This window comes from Anser cygnoides, chromosome 8 (genome assembly GCF_040182565.1).
Source record: "Anser cygnoides isolate HZ-2024a breed goose chromosome 8, Taihu_goose_T2T_genome, whole genome shotgun sequence".
In the NCBI taxonomy this organism is placed as follows: domain Eukaryota; kingdom Metazoa; phylum Chordata; class Aves; order Anseriformes; family Anatidae; genus Anser; species Anser cygnoides.
The window spans coordinates 26,535,407-26,559,514 of record NC_089880.1 but is presented as its reverse complement, the minus strand read 5'-3'; the positions used below and the strand labels follow the sequence as shown (position 1 = coordinate 26,559,514).

The following is a 24,108-nucleotide window of genomic DNA, read 5'->3' as shown; positions in this document are numbered from 1 at the left end:
TCAGGGTGGGATCTGCTTTCAGCCGCTGCTCAGCCCGGGGCCTCCGGCTGCCCTTGCTGCAGGTGCCTTCCAAGTGAGTCAGGATTCTCTTGCTCACAGCTTTCCCTCCTCTTCTTCTCAGATCTGCTTCCTTTTGATGCTTACCTTTGGATTCCCTTCCCGTACACACACTTCCACCCCTGTGACAAGGCTCATTTTTCAGGACAGAGGTTCTATTTCTCATCAAAATGCTGGCAAAGATAAGGGCCATATAGGTCTGGGGACCAGCTGATGGAAATTCATCTAAATCCCTGTTTCCTGTCGATAGCCAAGGCTATGCAGGCATGGCTGCAAGCCCATGATTCAGCAACTTTAACTGATTAATCAAGTCACTTCATTTTTTATGCATGCAAGTTTGCCCAAGGCAGCTGTGTTCCGTCGGCTTCTCGTCAGCGTGTTAGCAGTGCTGAGGATGTCAAAGGGTTTGTGATACTGATATAAATATATATATATATGCGTAGGTTTCTGATTAGGTTGTGATTTTGAATGCTCTTCAGTGGTATGCGTTCAGTTGATAGAATCCTTTCTGCACATTTACATGCACGTTGTACCTCTGATGCTGCGTTTCTTAATTACTGATGTACTTTATCTGAGTAAAACACATAACAGGCCCCTTAGCATAAATTACACCCGGTGTGTGTGCACTGAGAGTCCTCCCCAGGTGTGTGAGGGGATAAAGACGTGTTACGAAGCACATGCGTCTCAGAAAAGGTTCAGGAAATCTCACTTCCCCCCCCAAAAACAAAACCAACCTCCCAGCTAAACCTCCTAAGAACAGCAACCCAGAGCAATTTTGGGCTGGAGCAGAGGAAAGAGGAAAATCTTGTATTTCTTACCTAACATCATGACACCAGGGGGGTGCATGTAGACTGCAGCTGATGAGGGGCTTGGTAGCATCACATCCTATTTAAAGGGGAAAAAAAAGGAAAAAAAAAAAAAGGAAAAAAAAGGAAAAAAGGAAAAAAAAAAACAACAAAAAAGGAAGGGATTCTGTATTTTGGGTATCACTGCTCATTGCAGCAATCATCACAATGCTGCAAAAGACGACTTTTTTGAGGCTTACAGCTGCTGAGAGTGTGGGGAGCGGGTGCTGGGCTCACAGCCCATGGCTCCCTGCGAGCACTCGGCCGTCTTGGCTGCCGGGGCCGATTTGCTGAGCGCTGCTTTCAGGCTGCTCTAGCCTTCTTGTACCTAACCGTGCAGCACCCCAGCACCTACTAGGTCCAGAGAATTCATCGCCTTTCTTGGCTACGAGTGGAGATTCACCTTTGTGTTACAGCCCAGACGCTGCATCAAGGCGCTCGCCGCAGCCCAGCAGTTCAGGGTACGGGACTTGGGATCGTGTGGCTCTACCAGGTGTAAAATTAAGAGCACAATTTAAGTTGGTATGTTAAAAAAGGAGGAGGGAAAATTAGAAAATGAATGCTTGGCTTCAATGAAGTCAAAGGGATACAGATAGTTGTGTTTGTTAGATTTTTTTTTCATGGCAGCAGTAGTTGTTGATGTTTATTTTCCCTCACTTCAGTAGAACAGTGTTTGTTAATAATTCTAATAATAAAACATCCACAACAATGGTGAGATTTGCCAAATTTTCAAAATTGTGGCTAAATTCAATTAATAAAAAAGGGATTTTTCTTTTTTCTTTTTTCCCCTAAACTTAGAATACCTGGTGTAAAGTGGTGGTGCCCGCTGTGAGTGCCTCCATGAGCGGCTCTGGCCAGGAGAAGAATTCAAGTACACCTCATAGACTTTGCATTGTCGGTTGCAACAATTATTGCAACTATACCGACATCAAAACAAAACAAAAACCCAACCCTGCTAGAACTGACTCGCAGATGGACAAATTTGTTATTGTTTTCATGATCTTTAGCAATGTGTTTGCAGGTTTCCACAGCCTTGTTTAAATTCAAGCAAGGACCTTTTTGCACCAACTTTGCAGGATTTCATTTGTGAGTTGTACATTTAATTCTCCACAGCAGATGGTGATGTGTGGGTGTACTGCTGTATATTTGCAACAGATTCCTTATCCTACAAAATTAATTAAGTGTCTCATGTGCTGATTTAAAATCAGAATTGTATTGTTCGTAAAAAGCTAATTCTTGCATATCATTTTGCTGGGACCTGTGCAATCCAAGCAAAATGTAAGGGACAAAAAGTCTAAGTGCTTCCTTAAAGCAAATGGATGGTGGCAGCACCCGGTAGCCCTGATGCGGGCTGCTGAGCTCGTGATCTTGTGTGTTTAAAAGTCACTTAAAGAAAAATGAGGATTTTGGGCCTCGGTGCCAGTGTCCCAGATGTTGCTATGACAAAGGCTGCCGGGGCGGGCACCCAGGGCTCACGAACACCCTGCACAGACACGGCTGCTGAGTTACGCCCCTTTTCCTTTGGCGTGTTCCTTTCCTAGGCGGGGATTTATTTGAAAATGATTGCTCCTTTGCTGGCGCTGCCTACAGTCACTCGCAAAGTTGAGGGGCTTTTCAGTGTTTTGCTTCCTCCCAGTCTGACCAAGTCGCGTGTCTTTATGAACGCTTTCCCTGGGGACCGCGACTGCTCGGTGGCCTGTGCTTTGGGGTCTCAGAGGAGAAAGAAGCCGAGAGGGTAGATGGAGACATCGGGCAGCGGGAGGCTGCCTCGGCAGGCCTGCGGAAAATGGGGCTTCCTGCACCATGGGGCCTCTGTCGGCAGCCTCCAGGAGGAAGCCCAGTGCCTTGGAGGCTGTGGTGCTGAGCAGGGGCGTGGCTGGCAGGGAGGAGCACCCAGCACCGGGCTGGACAGGAGCCGTCTATGCAGCTGCTGTGGCAGGTGAGTGGGGTGGTTGTGTGGGGCACGCGGTCACACGAGGGTCTCCAGGACTGGCGGCTGAAGCCTTTGGGGACAAGACGTGCTTTGGTGACAAAGCACACCAGGACCGTCCCTCATGCCTGCCCCCAAGCAATGTGCAATGTCAGTGGCTTCTGGCGGACAAGCCCTGCCCTTAGCACGTTGGTGTGCTTTAGCCCTAGGGGAAAAGAAAAGAACCGGCCTTGGGTTGTGTTTGCCCGTGGGTGAGCGAGTGGCTGCAGCTGGGGCAGGGTTGCTGGCAGCTACAGACCCCAGTGGTCTGAGGTGAGAATGGAGGTTTTCTGTGGAGCGGAGCAGGTAAAAGATTCAGGGTATTATTTTTTATGCTACTGCACAAGAATAAATTTGCAGCCCCTGAACATTTAAAATTGAAGAAAATTGAATACAAAATATTGTAGGCCCTTTAAAGTGTGCTGGCTCCGTGTTTACAAACATTACAGGCTTGTGGATGACAAAATTTCAAACTTCGTCTGAAAAGCAACTGTTTACTTGTACATAGTGTACACGTGTGTCCACGTCGATGTCTTCCCAGTTTTTCTACTGAAAGGTTATTTCAGAAACTTGCTAATGTGATAGTCAGAACGAACCGGTCTGCCTTCTTGCCTTCGAATTTGGATGAATTAAATTAAATTGACTTTGTGTGACCTGTCCTTGTGGTTGCTTTCCTTCATACAGCCCTTTTGAATGCTTGTCCCTGGTAGATTTACAGAGAACAGGCTTTCCTAAATGCAGTTTTTGGGTTTGTGAGTATAGAAACGATATAAGCTTGGTGACTCTTTTAGTAGTTTTCATTCTCCCAGCATTTGGTTTCTGGTGAAGGCCTCAGACGTGCCTGCACAACAGCCTTCATGTTCTCCTGACTGCTACAACTACCAATACACCTGGGACAACGGCATTTTTTTTAGCACGGGGCTGGGAGTGTGCTTCTGGGTTTTGCTTTTTGTTTCTTTCCTGCAGTTGTTGTTGTTTTGCTCCTTCGTGATCTACTGAAGCTCACCCGTATTGGCTCCATCACCTCTGGGATTCAGAAGTCAGTTATTTTTAGACAAGAGATACTGGATTAGTCTGAGATGTCAGAGATTTTGTGAAGTTATGCTGGATTTGACCTTTCATTTTGCTCCGTACGTACAATGAATTACTGCTGTGCCGTGAGCTCGAGCTGTGAGGTATATAGGGCAGGGAGCAAATCTTTTTCTGTCCCCACAGGCTGACCTGGCTTTACCTCAGCTACCTGTGGCCACTGAAGTGGGATATGCAAGGTGTAACAGCCTCACCTGCTACAGGAGATGGCAAAGGTGGTTCCGGGGGCACCTTCCATGTGTGCCTCTCGCCCGTCCTCATCCTAAGGCTGATCCCACACTCAGGTAACACCAGGGCTAGGTAAGGAGCATGCAGCCACGCTCCAGTGGTACCAATGGAAACCACTAACAGTGTCAGAGCGTTTGGCTCTGTGTGATTGTTAAAAAGCGTCATCACTGTGTGAGCTGTTCCCAATGTGACAATCCAAAGTCGCCCGCTGCCCTCATGAGCCCCCCACCAGCCAGTGCCTGCCCCAGACCCCCCACGCTCCCACTGCGGCACCCAGGCTGAAGTGGGAAACTTCAGCACTCTTCAACCGCCCTCCCCCAGGTGATTTTCCATTTGTGCAGCAGGCTCGCTAATTGCAGAAAGAGTGATTACCCTTTCATGAAAGAAATATAAAACTTGATTACTTTGAGTGAGTGCTAGCAAGATACGGCTCTGATCCCAGCTGGGCAGAATTGGTGTTTCAGTAAGAATTTTTAGAAACACTCAGGCAGGATGGGTACAGGGAGCAAAGGAACTGTCTGTGACCACTTTTATCTGGCACACAGTTGTGGTGCTCTCCTAAGCAGGTCAGAACTTTACGTACCAGATCCTCAATACTGGTAGAAGCTTTTTGCCTTTGTTATATGTGCACGTGAGCTTTCACACAGCTCACATAAGCTCACTTATGGGAGCTGTATGGAATGGAGAAATAGACACCTTACATTAATGAGATGTTGAAGAACAGCAGCTGAGCTTGGATTAAGTGGAAGGACAGAAATTCTCTGGATCAAAGTTCTGGCCCCTCCACAGTCAACAAGAAGAGGGCCTTGTGTACAGACATGGCTCTGTCTGAAGAGCAGCTGCAGTGTCCAGCAACTTCCACCTCAGTCCTGTTCTGACTGTGTATGGGACATAAAAGAAAGGAAAGGGGGGGAAACAATAGATGAAGCTAACAGATGGCGTAGCAGACCTAGTGGTATTTTATTACAGGCACTATTTCCTGAGCCCTCCCCCCTCCCCCCTCCTTTTTATAAACAGATAGGTTTTTTTTTTTAGTTTTAATTAAACTCATTGGTGCATGTTATACTATTTCCTAAAGTGTGTGTTTATATGTATATATGGATGGAAGACACTTTTCAGAGCCGTCTTTAAACCAAGCAATTGACTTCTGTATTTTACTATGGAAGGGTCAGATTGATATAAGGATCGATTAAAGCAAGCCATAAATTTAAGAACGAACTCATTTTGTGGCCAGAAATTATTATAACCACCATGGTAACTTAATCTCACAAAAACACAAGTTTATTAATAGGTGAAAGAGCTGAAGAACTGCACAGCCCATCCAGCCCACTGATATATTTTTCCTAATCTGTTGAGATTCAATGCTGCAGTTTTACAAGGTACACATTCTCAATTAGTGAGTGTTACAGAACATAAACATGAAGTGAATATTTGTATTCATGGGATTCAAACAAGTCAACTGAAAGAAATATCAACTCTAGTTATAACACATGGTGAAAAGAATCAAACTGGGAATGTGGTCAAATATACTGTTGTACAGCAGGTATGTACACTTTTATATCGCGTGACATTCATAGCATGTTCATAGAAAAGTCAACCTAAATGACTTAAACTGTATTACTGTTGAAATTTTCTTATTACTTTTGTTTAATGTTGGTATCAACTGAGTTAATATTTTCATTGTGTAAGAACACCGTATATGGTAGAAATCCTTCAGTATCTTCCACGTTCAAATAAAGGTATTTTACTCACAGTTACAATTTGGTATTTGGTGTCTTAAATTGTACCTTAAATGGCAGATTCTTTCTATCCTTCAGAAAGAAAAACCACAAATAATGAACATGCTTAGTCTGGTCTGACTAAGACATTTGTCTCCGAGACCTTGCTTCTGAAATCAGACTAACATCTCCCTCCTTTGAGGTGTGGCTGGGATCACTAAGACAGCTGAACACAGTTAAAAAGGTGGAAAGTCCATAGCCATTCTACACACTTTCATTTATTGTCTGGACAATTAAAGTACAAATAATTCAAACACAACAAGGTTATGAAAAAAACATTTACAATACTTTCCCTCAGAAATGATCTAAACTAGCAAGGTTATAACATGAAGTCATTCATTATAACTAAAGTATACAACTGCCTGGTCCTAAGAAAGATTTTTTAAATTATTATTATTATTCAGATAGTAAAACACATCGTAGAGAAAAGATTCTGACATGCCTTCCCCACTAATGCTTAGCAAATGCATCAAAACTTTCCCAGCAAACTGCGCTCATTCATAGCAGATGATGTATAAAGGTTTCCCTGAACATTGAATGAGTGTTCCTTTAAACTAAAATCTAACATTGTTAAAGTAAAAAACTGATAAAATTATGATGCAGCCTTTGCTTTAGTTATTTGTCTACTACAAAAGTTTGCCTCTTCAGTGTGAAAAAACAATACTTAGTCTACATGCAGTTAGTGGGTATAGCATGGAAAAAATGCACAAAATAAGCACAAGTTATAAATAACCATAACGTTTTATTACCATTAAGACTAAACTTGTATTGAAAAGATTTTATATAACAAGACAAGAAAAGCAATAGCAAATTTAACTATCAACTAGATTATGCATAGCGAGTAACTGTTTCTAGTACTCAGGGAAGAGCATGACCCTTTTTTGTTTTAAATATATAACCGTACAAAGCACAAACATACTAAAATGATCAGTGCACTGGACATGGGAGAGCACCCCCCTCAGTCATTTTGTTCCCTTAGCTCTGTTTTCCCCAATCTGAATTACATTAAAATAAAGACCCAGTTGTTTTCTTTTCTACTGTGCAGTAAGAAAAAATATTCACAACAAACATGACAATATATCAAACAATATTTCTACACAAGTTACCTTGATACCTCTGTCACTTAAGTATCATAAGAAAACATTTTAAGACATATACAAACAAAACTAGCAAAGTGTTACAACTTATAATAAATTAACCAAAAGAAAAAATAACTTTATATATATATATATTTATATTATATATACACATACACACACAACAAAATGACACAATAATATGCTTCTTCCCATAGTTTAAGTAAACAAATAAGTAGACTAGCCAAACTAGCTATATTTGATTTTGGCCATATGCATCACATCGGCAATTAAATAAATAAGTGTTTCAAGCAACATAAACAGTGTTCCAAATGTGCCAACACAGCCCAATTATATTAGCATGGGCTATAAAGTGAATTTGAAAATTCTTAACAAATTTAAAGCAAATGTATTTTTTCTAAACACATTACATTTAACTATGATACTAAGATATGTAAATAATTTCGTAGCACCTACTGCTCAAACCAAGGAAGTTTTTGATCAAAAATTAATTTTTTTTTTTAAACTTTTGTTCTGCTGATATCCCATACTGATGACTTAAAGAAAAACCGTCTTGCAACTCATCTCCTTGCTTTTGGGTTTTGACTGTGGGTAACTGCGTGCCTGGGAAGAACACTCTCCCGTACTGTATTTAATATTTTTTATTACATGCTATGAAAAGATACGAAGATCATCTGTTTGTAGCCCATCCTTCAAAAAACAATCTACTAATCCAGTTTAAAACACACATCTTGATCTCTAAAAAGTTACCAGTGCAGTATGAACATGACAAAGTTGTCAATTTCCCCTAAATTAGCCAGTCAAAATATTTTTTCTCAAATCCAGATTCTCTTGTAAAAATTCTTTATATTTTATAAAAATAGATTTTTCTTGAAACCCATTTTCAGCAAAGAGACCACCTCTTTGGCAACATTGTTAATGTTATTTAAATTGTTATGTCATCAGGTATCCCCCTTTACCCCATTCCCTTAACAGAAGACTGTTTAGTTCACATGATATAAAAGAAAAAAGGAAAAATAAAAAAAGTTGCAAAATTATGTTCTTTTTTGCAATTTTTATTGTTCCTCTTTAATTTATGTGGGGGGTTTACCAATCTGATTGGATCAATGTTTTGAAAAGAAGAAAAGAAAAGAAAAATTTTTTCTCGCTTTTAATCCCATTAGCTTGTAAAAATTGTTTTTTGTTTTCTTATTTTTTCAAATGAGTGAATGGTCATCTTAAAAAGACCCACCTTCAAGGAAGGTAGTAAAACTAGCTGGCCGGGTAAAAATCCCTGCACATTGTTATCTATGTATATTATATTCAACAACGACAGCTATGAAAGAACATTCAATGCATCAAAGGTTTTTTTTTTTTTCTAAGCATTATAAAATCCTTTCCTGTTCCTCACAGGATATCCAATGTTTTAATACTTAGGCAACACTGGCTTATAAAGTCCATGGTTGAATATAAGCCTTGAAGAGTTTTTTTTGTTTTGTTTTGTTCGTATATATATTTATATATATATATTTTAGTAAGTAAGGATATGAAATTCAGGATTTGTGGGTTTTATTGGTTTTAAAGGAAACTTGCAATACTCTGTCTCCTAAACGGTATCCATTAAGGCTGGCAATCGCCATGGCAGCTTCGTCGTAGTTGGTCATGGTGACAAAGCCAAATCCCTTGCACTTGTTGGTGTTGAAGTCGCGGATCACCTTGACATTATTGACCGCTCCGAAGGGACCGAACAGCTGCCACAGCACACTCTCATCTGAGTCGGGAGACAAGTTGTAGACGAAGATGCACCATCCAGTCCCAGTGTGACCAGGGATATTCATTCCGACAAGGCTCGTCATACCATCAATTGTGATCGGAGAAAACCTACCAAGTAAAAAGAGGGGTCTATTCTAAATATATCTCTTGGCACAAACTACATGGAACCAAGACTTCAAAATAATCAAGCCAGTGTTAATTTAGGTTCTCAGTCCTACCCCTGGAAGATGACTACACAGCCACCTTGGTCTCCAACTCTTACTTGAGTGGAGGGGAGCTGTACTACATATAGAAGACCAAACCCGTGCATAAATGCATGTCCCTTCAAGGATAAGCCCTATTTAAATGCAAACAAAGATCTAACAGATTGTCCTTTAGCATTTCTTTTAAGTTCAAAAAGGGCCTGTGTTTATGGCAGCATACACACGTTTGTTAAGAAAAGACCTATAGGAATTTGCCATGTAGTTCCATTACAAAAAATGTTGTTTCAGAGCAATGGAAAACTAATGCTTTACTTTTCAAAAGTTTGCTGTGAAAAAAGAGACCCTTCAAAATTTATTTTAAAGATTAGTATGAAATGCCATTGGCAGGATTCAGGTGCAAAAGTAGCCTCTTTTAGCTGAAGACACTACCAGAGAGCTCTAAGTGGTAGGTTTTAATTCTCCTCCTAACAGTCCTTAATTGACATACAGTGAGAAAAAAATCTAGTTAATAAAAAAGTCCTAAAGCCAGCCAAATATATTAAAGATTTATGCAGCAGTCGTAGAGTAAATAAAACAGTGCATAAATATAATTAGCGAGCATATGTCAACTAATACCTTCATGCTGCAAGACTCCATGTCCATGACAGGATCTTAAGCTCTTCAGATAGTGAACGTAGTAGAGAGATAAGCTCCTAGAAATCTGACACAGAACCCTAACTTCTCCCCCAGCATCTTTTGGGGCCTGTTTTGTTTATTTGAATGTCTGAATTAGAAAGCTGAAGCCAGGTAGCATGTTTATAAGCACGGAATAGCGTTGGCTGGGCAGGACCTATGGAGGTCATCTAGTCGAGCTCCTGCTCAAAGCGAGGCTAACTGAAGTGAGATTGGCTGCTCAGGGCCTGGCACAGGAAAGTTTTTGAAGTTTCCACAGATGGGACTCCACTCCTGGGGCCTCCTGCTCCAGGGTTTGACCATCCTCACTGTCAGTGACTTTTCCCTTATATTCAGCTGAGTTTCCCCCGCTGCAGCCTGTTACTGTTGACTCTTGTCCTTTTGCAGTTGACCTCTGAGAACAGCTTGGCTTCATCTTCTTCTAACACCCTTGTAGGTAGTTGAAGACAGCAGTCAGTGGCTAAACTCTACATTTACCCTTCCTGAATTTTGCCAGGTTCTCTTCCAGCTTGTCAAGGTCACCCCAAAGGCAGCCACGGCCAACAGCATGCTGATCGCCCCTACTCCCCCACATCAGTGTCATCCATTAACGCAAGGAGGGCGCACTGCAGCCCGTGACTCAGGTTATTAATGAAGATGTTAAGCAGTATCAGCCCTCAGGATCAACATAATTTTCCTTTCATCAGTTTGAAAAAAATATGACATGATTTCTGAAGCTACACTTTGGGATATGTTTTAAAATAACAACTGCGCAGAGGAAAAGTCTTAATAAAAATCCAGTTTCACATGTACCTTCAGTATGATGAGTTTTAATACCAGAATTGAATAATAATTCCTCAGGATCTTCTGAGTGATGACTGAGGGAATAGAGGGGGGAATCCACAGTGTAGCTAAGGGAAGACAGCTCTTATGCATTCCATAACTTCTCCTTTTATACTTCTTGTGTTTCCACAGTTAGCATTCTGCGCAATATTATGTAGTGTATATTAAATAACCATAAAAGAAACTACACACTTGATGGCTGCTTCTTTGGACTCCTTTCCTCAAATATACGTATAAAGTGCTATCAAAAGATACTTGGAACATTCATCTTCAGCTAAGAAATATCACTGGAGTGTAGCTACACTATAAACAAGCAGTTTGTAAATGCTAACAGCATTGGATCCTCAGACATATACAGAGGTTTGCAAAAAGATCTTAAAGAGTATATGATCATCTTCCTACTGAAGTTCACTTTTACAAATCCTACACTCAAGATTCTTTAATTCCTAGTATGTGGGAGAAAATCATAATTGTTCAGCATTGCTCTGCTAACCTAGGACATTTCTGCAGCTCTGAAAACAGAGGTGGCTGGACAGGGCCGATTTATTCTGCTCCTTCCACCACACGCCAGCATGGAACTGTAAATAGGGCAGCCAGGACTGAGAGCTTGTACAAGCCAACAGTTTCACATTCCTTTGAAATTTGGAAGAGGGGACTTCAAGCCCATTGCTGCCAAGTGCCAACTGTGCTAGTAACATATGTAAGCCAGCAAACACTCATTTTCTGAAATGTTTAAACTTAACATGAAGTATAGCACTAATACATACATTTCCTGTAAGTGGTATTACTAAAATCTGTACAATGCTCAAAGCCGTGCATATCAAACAGTATTTTATAGCTTTGTTTTTCAAGAAATGCTGCACTGATACAAAGGGTTAAAGTTTCATACAGTTCATTGGAGAGCAGCTTTTCCCTGGAAATCTTTTGGAGATATGCAGCTTTCAACTACCTACATACCATGAGCACAGGAACTACTATAAATGCAAGAAAATATGCATGAAACTAGTACAAGTTTACTAACAAATACAACACAAGCTACAGCTAAGCAGCAGCACTGAATTATGCACATGATCTGAAGTTACTGATCAATAAAACCTTTCTCCCACACCTGCACAGCTCATTTTCTATCTGTATTTCCCCACATACTTAACATGAGGAAGCAAGAGAACTGACCGCCAAACCCAGAAACAACACTACAGATGTTTTAGAGGCAGCTCCTGAAGTTTTGATCAATACAGTATTTTTCTGGTGACCCTATGCCTGTAATTACAGAGTTTACTATCACAGTTTAAGATTTGCTGGGAGGAGAGGAGTAAAAAGCTAATTTAAGATGCCTAAACAATAACTGTTCAAAAAAACCACAAGCTGTTGTGATTTAAGACTAACACTGCAGAATTAAAACATTAAGGCAGACATAGCCTAAAAAGGCAGGTAACTCATTTTCTTTCCATCTGCAGCTGATAGAAAATCTGAACTCAAAACTCTTGACAGTTAGGACCAAACACTGTCCTACACAACATGCCAGTACAACTCTGGGGAAGAAATTAATAGCCAGGGACAACTCCCTGAACACCACCACCTTTGAGAGTTTCTTACACCCAACAGATACTCAAAGCTAAGTTTTGCAGTGTTCTTGGCATATATCAAGAAACAAGTTGGGGGGGAGAATGCAGGAAAAGCAGAACGCAATAAATTCAGGTGGTGATACAGTGACTCAGAAATTACCATCACCACTAAGTATATTGCAAATGAAACAAACATACTAACAAACACAAGGAGTGCTTTAGAGAACGTATGCCACCTCTGCCTTCAGTTTTGTAAGTAGTCTTAAGATCTGCAATTTATTTGTATGACAGCTACCATGGCAGTAGTTAAAATGTACGTTACAGTTCACTACTGGCTGAAGATATACTTACCGCACCATTTACAGGATGAGCTTTGTTAAAGCAAAAAACAATTTTCAACTGTGGTGAGTAGACCATTTCAGAAGACTAAGTGTTTTCTCATCTTTAATTGGGGGGATGGCTGGACATCTTACGTCAGGAGTAAGATTGCCTTTATTGTGCTGTAAGGTTCGCTTACGTTGATGTGTGCCATCAGAAGAAACACTAACAATTCGTCAACTCATTTTAGCTATCAAACATTGAACATACTGATGAAACAGCATAAATGTTTATAAATCAGCTGAACTTTCACACATACAAGTACATACACAAACACACATCGCTATTTCAAACAAAAAATAAATCCCAAGCACCAAGAAAATTTCAACAAAGCATTAAACCTGTAACAAAAGAAACTTAGGGCTGATTAAGGTGCACACAGCTATATTTTAAAGTCAAACTTGTGAAGCCAGATGTAACAGAATGAAGGTCTTAACAGCTGAAAATAGAATTAGGCTGCTGATGTCCAGATCTCAGTTAAGTTTTTAACTAATAGCTGATCTAATAACATATAACTTAATAGTTCTGTTTCTGGACAAAGTGCCATGTGGCACAACAACTGGAGTTTGAATGCTTGTAGCTGTTGCACCTAAACCATTTGAGAGCCCCACCTGTAAATAAAAAAAAGTTGAAAAACCCACAGAATGTGTGTGTGGCCTTTAAAGTAATAAAACCAACTGAAGTCCAAACTTAAAAAGAATCTGACATGCTGGTGGAAGAAAAGAAGGAATTAAAAAAAATAAAGTTAGTGAATTAAAAAAAAATGTAGCACCAATCTGTGCCAACACAGACATCTGGCAATCTGTGGAATTCTAATTACCTCTTTACGCCATAGGCCATATTAAGCAAATTGTCCAGCCTGAAAAGAGAAGGAGGGTCTTTGGGTTAATGTCTCACAGATGGCAAGATCGCTCAATGGAACTATTATTAATAGCGTTCCATTTTCAAAGAAGAAATGTTCAACAAGTTTCCCACACATCTAAGGAGCCTAACAACTCGTGGCCCGCTTTGTTAAGCTTGAGATTGTGCTTAAATTTCCACCACAGCATTTGAAGTAATTTTACCTCATCTAAAGTCTTAAAGAAAACCTTAATTTTCATGGTTTGATTTGGCATTTTAAAAGATTCGCTTTTGGTTCATCTTTTTTTAAGACAGTATCATGAAATTTTTGCAAATAATTCAGCTGTTCACCTTATACTTACAGTTAGCTTTGAAATAAAATGTTACAGTCCAAAACTGATGGAACTAGAAAAATTCCAGATTTTTTTAACTACTTTAACTTAATATATTCTCACTACTAGGATACATTCAATAATTATCCTCAACAATACATCAATCTAAATGACCACCGAGTTTTGCAAAATGACTAATCATCTGCTTTCCATGGCAGTACACTAAGTAAGTCCTTTTATTGATGGACTGATAAAAATGATAGCCTCAAAGGACGCAGCTGCATGCCAAAGATGTACTAAATTTGTATTTGCTTTTATATCAGTCAGATGATTTTTTGCTATCATCTTATTTACTTCATTAGCACTTTGTCACCAAAAAACTAGAATCACTTTTTAATAATTCTGTAAAGCCAGTATGCAACTCAGTTATGAAAATATACACTTTTTAAAAAGAGACCTTTAATTGAATGCTAGGTTGCCTGAAAGTTATTATAAAACTAACAAGGACACAATGTATTGCAAACACTGGCTTATGGATCAGATGGAAATGGTATATTCAGAATGTGTAACATAGAACATCTCCCAAAAGCATCTGAGGAATCACACCAAACACTAATACAAGGTCTCTTTATAGTAAGAGCAGGCTAATAAATTTAATGATACTGCTGCTGACTGGAACAGACTCAGCTTTTTTCCTGCTACGAATCCACTGTCATTAACATCAAAGTCTAGGCTGCATCAAAACTGTAATAACATAGCAGAAAATAAAAGCATTACCAAAAAAATTGGGAAGAACAGGGTAGTCACTGCTCATTTGATTATCAGTGTAACTCTGTTCTGTCCTCCCTTTTTCTATGATGCTTCAAGAGATCCGACTGTACAGTACTTCAGCTGTTTTAGTAAATACAACATGACTACTGCTGTCAGCAGATTTTCCTCCTCATTCTCCAGGAAAGAATATTTAATTTTACAAAGAAAAACCAGGTCAGCCTACACAACTAAAGAGTATTTTCCTGTGCAGCACCTGCCCCACATCGTCATCACTGGTAGAACTTCAGTTCTTTTCCAGGTAATTACCTGAATCTCTGAGCCTGGTGGTGAAGTGGTCCAGGGTAGCGTCTGTTGGGAGACTGATACAGCTGTGAAAGGAGTGCCTGGCTTGTTTTCTGGCTGGGATTATTGGCAAACTTCACAGTAATTGGTTCTGTAGCACCACTAGGCTTCTGGCCATTTAGTCCCTTTATGGCTTCTTCTGCCTCTATTCTCTTATCAAAACGGATAAATCCCACACCTCGAGAAACACCTGGGAAGTAAACACATGTGAACAAATGAATATATGTAGGAACAGCTTCATCTATGTAACGATGAAACAATGTTGGTTTGACTTAACAGAACACACAGCTTGCAAATTCAGACAAGTCCTACAATAAAGAAAAGTGCCATTCCCCAGCTGTGTTCTCTGCAATCAGACCCTACTATATACACAATCATTTTAAGGAAGTGACATTCTGCATTTTGCAATCCCTCATTAAAAAAAGAAGCAGGTACAACCCCAAGCAGTTATACCTATAGAGAACTGGGCATGCATTTTACATTAAAAAAATCACTATCTTAAAACCCAACTGCCAGCAAGCATTTATAATTCTGCTATTTCCAGAAAAACATGCAAGCATCTAGGAAAGATTTATTTTAACCTGTGACTTGATCAACCAGAATCCGTGAGGTGATGATGCGTCCATATTGTGAGAATAACTGCTCTAATTCTTTCTGGGTCATTGTTTTCGGAAGGCCGCTGACATACAAGTTTGCATCTCTGATTGATGCTGAACTTGGACGGGCATATGACACCTATGGATTTAAGAAAAGGAAATGCATATTAGTAAGCAGAGCCGCTCTTTACATTTTAAATGGACAGATTGTTTTCTTTTTCAACAAGCAAGAAACCTTAGAGTTCAGTTGCTTGAATAACCCTGGAGTTCAGATACTACCTGTTCGGCAAAACCAACAGAATCAGGAAAAGTTAGAAGAACAAAGGAAGAGCAAGAGAGACCTTGAAAACAAATGCAAGGGTTCTTTAAGTGCAGGCACAAAATAACTATTGTTCAGAGGTAGATTAATGTGTGACTTCCCACGCACGGCTTTGTAAATTTACCCCTATGGGTTGTGGGTGTATGGATGATTTACTGTATCTAACATGTAATAACCTTAGAATATACGTAGCATTCTGAAGTTCCAGGATGCTTTTCTTCAAGAGTCTGAAACAGATCAGATTATTTGCAGAGTGATCTTTTGTGCCATCTCTGTGTTTTCATCCTGAGCTGGCAAGATCTGTTCTGGATGAACAGCAAAGCACTGGTGAAATTACACTAAATGAACATCTGCTCAGGGAACTGTATACTGACACTCATTGTCGTATCTGCAATTTATCACAAGAAGTTCCCTTGCACTGTAAGCCCAAAACCAGACCATAAAACATTATGACCAAATAAACAAGAAAAGCAAGCTGAGGCATTGCATGCATGCTGTCAAAAAATTAAATCTTTAACTGCTCTTCTACCTATGAAAATATAAACCCAGACCTGAAAGAAAAATCAGATCTATAATTACAATATGTGCATAAAAAGCCTTCTGCACTATTAATATATTCGCTTAGAATAACACAAATTTAACTAAAATACTTCCCAGATAAGGCCTAATTGCAAGTATTCAGCACAGATCACGAAGAATTACTTCTCAGCACATCTGAAATAGCATCAGATCTAAACCTGAATATTTTGCACTTCATCCTGATTTATTTAAATATAAACAGATCGGTATGTTACTGTATCATGTCTTAAAATGCCTTTTGGAAGAAATAGGGGGGGTCTTGTCACGGAAATAACATGTTCAGCAATTGTCTTCCCCTCTTCCCCAGCCTTAGCCCAAACACAAATGATGTCAAATGGATGTCTTTGTGTTTTATGTGTCAAAGAGTTGTCTTTATGTGCTCCACACCTAAAAATAGATGTTGACTCAACACAGAAAATGATGTGAATGACTAATATTTGCTTCTACAATCTTCCGCGCACAATAGCAGACAAACTCTAAAGATTTTAGATTTTAAAGCTTTTGGCAACTTCTTTTTAACTTACATGTTTGTACATAACCTTTTAAAACTAACATTTCAAGAGAAAGCTAAAGAGAGGAGGTGGGAAGATTTAGGGGAAGAAATGTGAAAAAGGAGGTTAGCTAAAACATTTGCATCAACTGAGGCAAGCTCAGGCAAAGCACACAGGCACAGACAGGCCTAACAAGCAGGGAAGCGTCCAGCTGCAGATGAGCAATGAAAGGGAAGCGGATGGATGTTGGTGTGGAACTGTCCCGTGCCCCAGCAACTTGGGGCCACACAGCCCACGAGCTCCAGCATCCATGGCACTCAGTCACAGGTCCCAAGTGTCCCTCTGAGGCACCAGGACCAGAGCTCAGGTGGCACCACTTGGCTGCTAGCTAATGAACTGAGACAGGTGCTTGGGGACACAAAACCAGGGGTAACTACACCATGCTTTCATCTATAGATACCATGCCTAACATCACTGCATTACCGTGCTTGGTTTGGTGGCCTCTCGCTTATACCTCAAGCAGGCACTGTTGAAGTTACGTGATTTTGAGCAGGCTCTGGAAGACCAGCAAGTCCAGCTCAAGTTACCCAGAAGTGAGAAACATGGCCGCCGAGTGTGAGGGCTCGGTGCGGCCTGGGCAGTTCGGGCATCACCTCACAGCACTGGCCAGGCCCAGTACAATCACAATCAGCCCCATATCAAGAGCACATCAGAGCCCAGGACTGAATCCCATCTCCTGAGGCCAGGGAGGTGCCACCCACTCACCCACTTCACACAGCCAAAACCACCCTGGAGTGTGTGGAAAAGCACAATGTCCCCACACTCTGCAAGTGCCTTACACTGAGAGGGCGCTACCAGGGTTCAGACACCTACAGCTTAACCTATTTCAGAAATAACAGTTTAAAAAACACTTAAGAGCCTCTCTGGAGTGAGGGTAGGGACCTTACCTATTCCTCAAAACTGAGAGCTGCAAAATTAATAAAGTTCCTGGGAAAACAGCCAGGGGTTTCCTTTGGGTTTTCTCACTCTGGCACATTCATTAACCAAATGCCACATTACAGGGAAGATGAAAAGTACTGGGATATGCAAAAAACACCACTTCCCAGAGCACTGAGTGCCTGACATTTTATATATATATATATATATACACACACACACACACACACTTCTACGCAAGAAAGTAAAAGAGCCCTGCTCTGTTCTTGTGGGCCATGCGGATACAAAGCAGAAGGAGCCTGCATGGTCTCAAATTCATCTACTCACAGCACATGTAAACATGCATCACCACTCAGATCTAATTTTTATTTCCTCCTGCAATCAAACATTCAGGTTGCAGGGGAGCCGAGGCCGAAGAAAAAGCTGCCAAAAGCAACTCAGCTGTCTTTAATATCAAGGAGAAAAGGTTGTGAGCTGAATGGACACAAGGCTAGTGTTGTCAATTATTTATCTCCTTTTGAATCTTTTTCATCTTCTCTCACAGGTCAGCCAATGACAAATCGATTGGTTAGACCATGCCATCCTGCTTCCTAGCTATTATTCAGTTAGTACAGAGGACGGGATGTCTTCCCATGTATTAACTATCAAAGGAAGAAAACATCCATCCTGACCCTCCACCTGACCAGAAGCAACTTGCACCGTGAAAGTTAAAATGGGAGCCAACACCAGCTCCCATTTTATCACTGAACTACGAAGCACTGCATTAATTCTTTATATTCACAGTTAAGAACAATTTTTTTGCTCATGGCAATGTTAGTGCCGTATAATGACACGGCTTGTTGAAAAACAAAAAATAAGGAAATCCCAGCCACTGGAAGAAATTCGAATATATGAGCTGGAGTACGCCAAGCTGTCATTCGACCTACGCATTTTTCAGCACTGAAGTGTTTGTCCACTTGCATGCCTGTTGGAGGTCTAACAATATTTCATTTCACTTAATAAGCTTAGTCCTTCACAAGGAAGATATTAATATTTTCTAATTCATTTCATGAATTATTTTTTATTAAATAATTTATTATGGCTTACTGTATATATATATTTATAGAAACTAACATTAGAGGTCAGTAATTGGGGAAAACATGCTAGCAAGGATATTTCTCATCTGACATTGAACAGTCTGTGTAAGCACTTCTCCCCAATATGAGCAGCCCTCCCTCAAGAGGCTGCACTGCCACTGCATTCGCCAAACACTACCGGAGAGATGTAGGGTCCAGAGTTTCATATCTTCCATGGCAATGAACAATTATTCTTGTTCACGAACACAGAAGAATCACCCAGTTAAAGCAATTATCTTCCCTATTGATTTCCTACTCATTTTTCCAATGCAGAAAACTTTTTGAAAAATTTTTAACCTCGAGACTTTTCAGAACATAAATTGATGCAGTCTGGTCTTTCCAAGTCAGAGAGCCCACAAAGGCACCTAGAGGCATGAACGCATCCCATTTGTCTTACAAGACAAGGCTCTGGACATTATCGGCCACCATTTCAATACTGACACTCTTAACCATTTCACTGCTGCTCAAAGATGCCTTCAGCTCACACGTTAGTCCTGGACTTCTCGGATGTTAAGCCCATATTCAGGGGGAGTCTTCTAGAAACAGGTTTTTGTTAAGTGAGCCTTTTAAGCGAGCCAGAACAACGTCTCAGTTGCTGCCTGCTCCAGAGAGGTCAGGCATCATCCTTGCCTGGAGCAATGCCTCTGTGAGCAGAGCCACCCTGCCCTGGCCAAAACATCTCCTGACAAGACACCTAACAGCTTAGCTTGTGTCTTTCTAAAAACTTTTCCAAAATGATATACGCCTCTCACTCAGCACCTAGCATTAGCTCACCTGGGGAGTGCAAGACTAGACAGGAGCCTTTAATCGGAGTGCAGCACAGCAGCACGGGCATCCCCAGCCATGGGGCCGGCGGCTGACAGTTCCTGCAGTCCCCAGGACGTGTCACCAGCTGCCACCACATGAGGTGCAGTTGCTGTTAAGCAATGCCCTGGGCATCTTTCAGAAAATCTTTGTGTAACATGCTCCAAAATACTAAGCTTCACTGTGACCTTAAAAGTAATTTTGAAAGACTTTGCTTTGTCTGCGTGATAAGCTCTCAGATGTAGGATTGCTTGCGTGATTTTGGGTGAGTCACTTCACTGTTTTTTCTGTCCGCGGTCCAAACACGCAAAATGGGGACACAACTGACCTGCGCCAGCTGCCTCTTACTTATTCACTGGTACACACTGCAAGTGCTTTAGCACAGCTGGGCAAAGAGCTTCACATGTGTAAGCAAGCACCATCTCACTTTTCCCCACATACAAGATCAGTAAAAACGCACTACAGCCAGAAGAGGCAGTTTCCTCAGAGCCTCTTCCAGACCCTCATCTATGCCCTAATTCTATGTAAGAATTCAGAAACCCTACCTTAAAAAGCCACATACTCCGTCAAAACAAACATACACAAAACACTGTGGTCCACATGATGAAAACCAAGATCTACAATGCCTTCACATCCCCAAGGGCACTACATTCTTCTCCTCCCAGCCCAGGGCTGGGGACAGTAGGGGAGTAACAATGCGCTTTAAAGCAGCATTGAATCTCTCCATGGTACTGGGACTAATTATGATTGCAGGTAAGATACAACAGTCTGTCCCATTGTTTTAGGGGAGACATCCATAGATAACCTAGAAGCCCCCTGGCTGTAGCAAGAGCCGGGCTAAGAAATAGTTGCTCTGGCTCTGTAGAATGAGAAGGAAGCTCATTGGCAAGCGTGAAGCAGTTAAAAAAGACATTTCGATTAAGAGCAGATGCACAAAACTAACAGGTAAAGACACTCTGGTGCCTGCTGAAAGCAGCAGAACCAAATTTGAACCTTCAAATGCTCTACTGAAAGGTCCTGTGAGCCACATCATCACTACAGGCAAAGGGATTTGTTAACCAGCACCGAAGTCCAAGCAGGTATGCAGACAGAGGCTCTTGAAGAGCACTGAAGAGCAAAAAGTCAGTTAACTTAAGGGTTTCCAGATCTGTGGCATCTTTAAAGCCTCCTCTCCAAGGCTTTACCTCAGGGTGCCACAGTCGCAGCAGACACCCATTTATGAGGGATCCTGAGCTACCATGCGATAGAACAAGCCATTACCTTGATGACAGGAGCTTCTGAACAACCACATCCCAAACCTGCAGCTCAAACATACCTGCAATGTGAGTTTTCACAGGAGGAAGGAGTGAAGCAGGAGCTGCCCCCTGGAACTGCAGATGTGGGTAACTCCACAACACAGACCAACCCCACTGGTCCCTACGCTCAGCTCCTCCTGACAACCCCCCCCGCCCCCATCACAAAGTACCCGTGCCTGCTCTGTGCCTCCTCTGCCTTTTGTTCGCCCCATCTCCCCGTGTCAGAGCATCCCCAGACCTCTCCACCCAGCCCAGCACAAAACCCTGTTTCCCTGTTGGGAGAAGCCGCTGCAGGCAGGCTTGGGAGAACATGGGTGAAAAACTCAGCAAATTAGGTCTTGGGCAGAACATCACACTGAGGCTGTACAACACTCCAACTCTGCTGCTGTCAATACCAGCACGCCACCCTTTTCTGGCTAGAATCTGGATTGTTGGGCTTGTGTTTTTCCCCAGCAAGTCCTGAGCTCTTTGGGACTGAGTGCAGCTCCTCTTCTCAGAGTGTGCTGCTGCAGCCTTCCTCCTCTTCTCCCTCCTCCCGCTTTGTGCTTCAGCATCCTCATCTCATTGCGACTCAGAGGCGAGCTTTTGAGAAATGGCTTTGTAGGACAGAGGAAGTCTGCAGCGGCTGTTACCTGGCTATCCTATAGTGACAGGATGGGCTGTAGCTTCACAGACAAATCACAAAAGCTGGCGTGGACAGATTTAGAGCCTGAATTTTGTAGAAATACTTGGCCTTTAGAAAAATACCAGAGCAACCACAATAGCAAGAGAAAGTAGTAACGCTGCTACTTCATCTCCAGAAAATAAAGGAGTGTTTTCTCCCAAAGAACCATTCACTGTATTTTAAACTAGTGCCATCCAGTCCTATTGATCAGAAAAGATAAGAATAGAGTACAAGTAAACATTTGAAGTAACAATTGAAAAATAGTAGTAGTTATATTCCACAGCAGTTATTCATTTAACTGAAAATTAGAAATAACCCAAGATGCAGAAGCAGCCTCTGACCGTAGAGGAATGATCCTATTTGTTACTAAATCCGTCAAACCTGTGAGATGATAAAAACTAGGAGGGAATCAAGGGCTCACAGAACCCAGATTCCTTCTCCCCTCACTTAGAGACTTTTCTGCTCTAGTGGCTGTCACAGCATGCTACCTGCTCCTGCAAGAGAAGAAAGGAACCAACCTACTTCTCAGGCAACAGAAAAAAAGGAGAGGGGAACACAAGACCACACTTCAGGTGGTCATTTGCTGTTATTTGATTTCAAACTTGCTTTTAAAATTCTGTTATCTCCTTGTTTCAGTGTCCCCCAATGTGAAGCCAGGTCACCCGAATCAACATGGAAATTGCAGAACACTTCCCTTCCATCTTTTCAGATGCTGGGCATTTTTTTCAGGGCAGAGCAGAAGAGTTTAAGCAGTCTGTGCCCCATGCATCACACATCTTGTTTTCTTTCAGATACTTGATGCAACTGAATTACTAGGCAATCTTCAACAGCAGCAGTGACCTTTCATATGCTTTTATGGATGGGCAAATTTAATTTCTAAAAATAGATTCAATTTCTGGAATATATATTTATTTCAACACATGCTGTATCATCTCTCATTCTAGACTATTTTGTGGAATTATGTCAAGCTTTAGCTGTAAAAATAAAGTGAAGCCCTTTCTGCTTCACAAGATGAGGATGCCACAAAATGGCATAAATAAAATATGCACTATGATCAGCTGAGGAGGAACATAACATGTATAACCTATTACCACCAAACACATAACACTTCCTTCAGTGCTTTCCCCAAACAGATATTCTGTAGTCACCTCTCGACTTTGACTTGAAAGGGCATCATTGACTTAAATAAAATGCACATAAATATTTTAGCTGCTTCAGTGGAAAGGGATTATTCATTGTAACAATGAAATAACAAAAAGAACATTTCTTCAGTTATTTTAGTCTGCACATTTGAGAGCAGACTGTGCCTAGCTGTTTTGCTGATCCTGCTATAAACCAGTTCCTCTGGTGCCTGCATGGCTGCTTCGCAAGGCATCGGGTGCGGGAGGGAACATTCGGCTGCCACGAGATGTTACAGAAGCGAAAAGGACAGGATTTGGGGACACATGCAGAACCCGGAGCTATTTAAAATCTTTTTTTTTTCCATAGACATGAATTAAACTTTATGGGTCAAAAAAATCAAGTGCAGATATGAGCCCCTGGAGCCAGCTCATGTCCAGCCGAGGAGCAGGGGCCCACAACAGCTGGAGCAAGGAGATGGGAGGGAGCCAGCTAGCAGGACCAAGGTGACCTTGGGGTGTGGAAGCAATCTGTGCCTGTAAAAGGCCTCAAAAAACTTTTTTGTGAGCTTTCTATCCCAACAGCTCCCAAACAAAACACAGCCAAGGAAATGCTACTGCAGGGCTGTGGCTACCCAGCACCCGCAGACAGGCAGAGGCCAAAAGGTTCAATCTATCCATCAACATGGCATTAGATTCATTCTGCGCACAAAACCAAGCCATGCTCATAAAGAAAAGAGCATAAAGTAATGCTCGGTACTTTTCCAGTTCAGTGTTATTTTAGCATTTAATTAAATAATTTTTTTAGCCTACAAAACTATATGCCACCAAATCCCTTTCTATACATTCTTTGTGAAGCTTTTTTAATGCAATGGAAGTGCATTTTTAATAACTGTAAAGGGCATCTAGCTAGACTAAAGTAATCAGCTCTAATAATTAAATATAGTAATTCCAGGAATTAGGATGCTTCAGAACGGGGTAATGAATCACAGCGAGCTGCTGGTAAGGGCTGCGTGGGGGCACCAGACAAGCTCAGGGAAGGCGGCGGCGCCGAGCACAGCTCTGCAGCAGTTTGGGAACCAGGGATGTCTCCTCCGGCAACAAGGACGCTGCTGGGAATGGTGAAAACATGATTCACTGCTTGGTTTGTGTGAACACGGGGAAAGCCTCCTTCCCTACCACACAGTACCAGGGAAGCAGACCCAATTTTCGAAGGTTCCCCCCCCCCCCTTTTTTTTTTTTTTAAAAAAAGACCAATGATAAAATTTATAAACCAAAAACCCAACTGGGTAAAGGTGAGAGAGTTGCATGCAATTCTGGAATTAAAAATTGAGTTAGAAATTGCTGATTTGATCTTGCTGTGTTCAAAGCTTGGCTATTTGAAGAGAAGGCTCCTTTAGGCGTGGTTTTAGGTGACTCTCAATACTTACTTGAAAACACTTAAAGTCTAC

The 24,108-nt window shown here is 41.4% G+C and overlaps 1 protein-coding gene and 1 long non-coding RNA gene across 8 annotated transcripts in view; one reads left to right on the top strand and one right to left on the bottom strand.

The window, feature by feature from the left end:
- LOC106033032 (uncharacterized) overlaps positions 1 to 6,254 on the top strand; it is a 160,591-nt gene extending 154,337 nt beyond the window's left edge. Inside the window, exon 6 of the long non-coding RNA XR_001205155.3 lies at positions 4,087 to 6,254. This is a non-coding gene — a long non-coding RNA (uncharacterized lncRNA). The remainder of the gene's footprint in view (positions 1 to 4,086) is intronic.
- Positions 6,255 to 6,688: 434 nt separating this feature from the next.
- Positions 6,689 to 24,108, bottom strand: part of ELAVL4 (ELAV like RNA binding protein 4) — a 78,980-nt gene continuing 61,560 nt past the window's right edge. For 6 of the 7 annotated variants that reach the window (XM_067001247.1, XM_067001244.1, XM_013176329.3 and 3 more), the window contains exons 4-7: positions 15,322 to 15,475; positions 14,705 to 14,930; positions 13,276 to 13,314; positions 6,689 to 8,923 (exon numbers count right to left, since the gene is read on the bottom strand). In XM_067001247.1, the coding sequence (XP_066857348.1) occupies positions 8,596 to 8,923; positions 13,276 to 13,314; positions 14,705 to 14,930; positions 15,322 to 15,475 (747 nt within the window). In that variant the 3' untranslated portion in view covers positions 6,689 to 8,595. The remainder of the gene's footprint in view (positions 8,924 to 13,275; positions 13,315 to 14,704; positions 14,931 to 15,321; positions 15,476 to 24,108) is intronic. The other variant, XM_013176330.3, reaches the window with a different exon arrangement.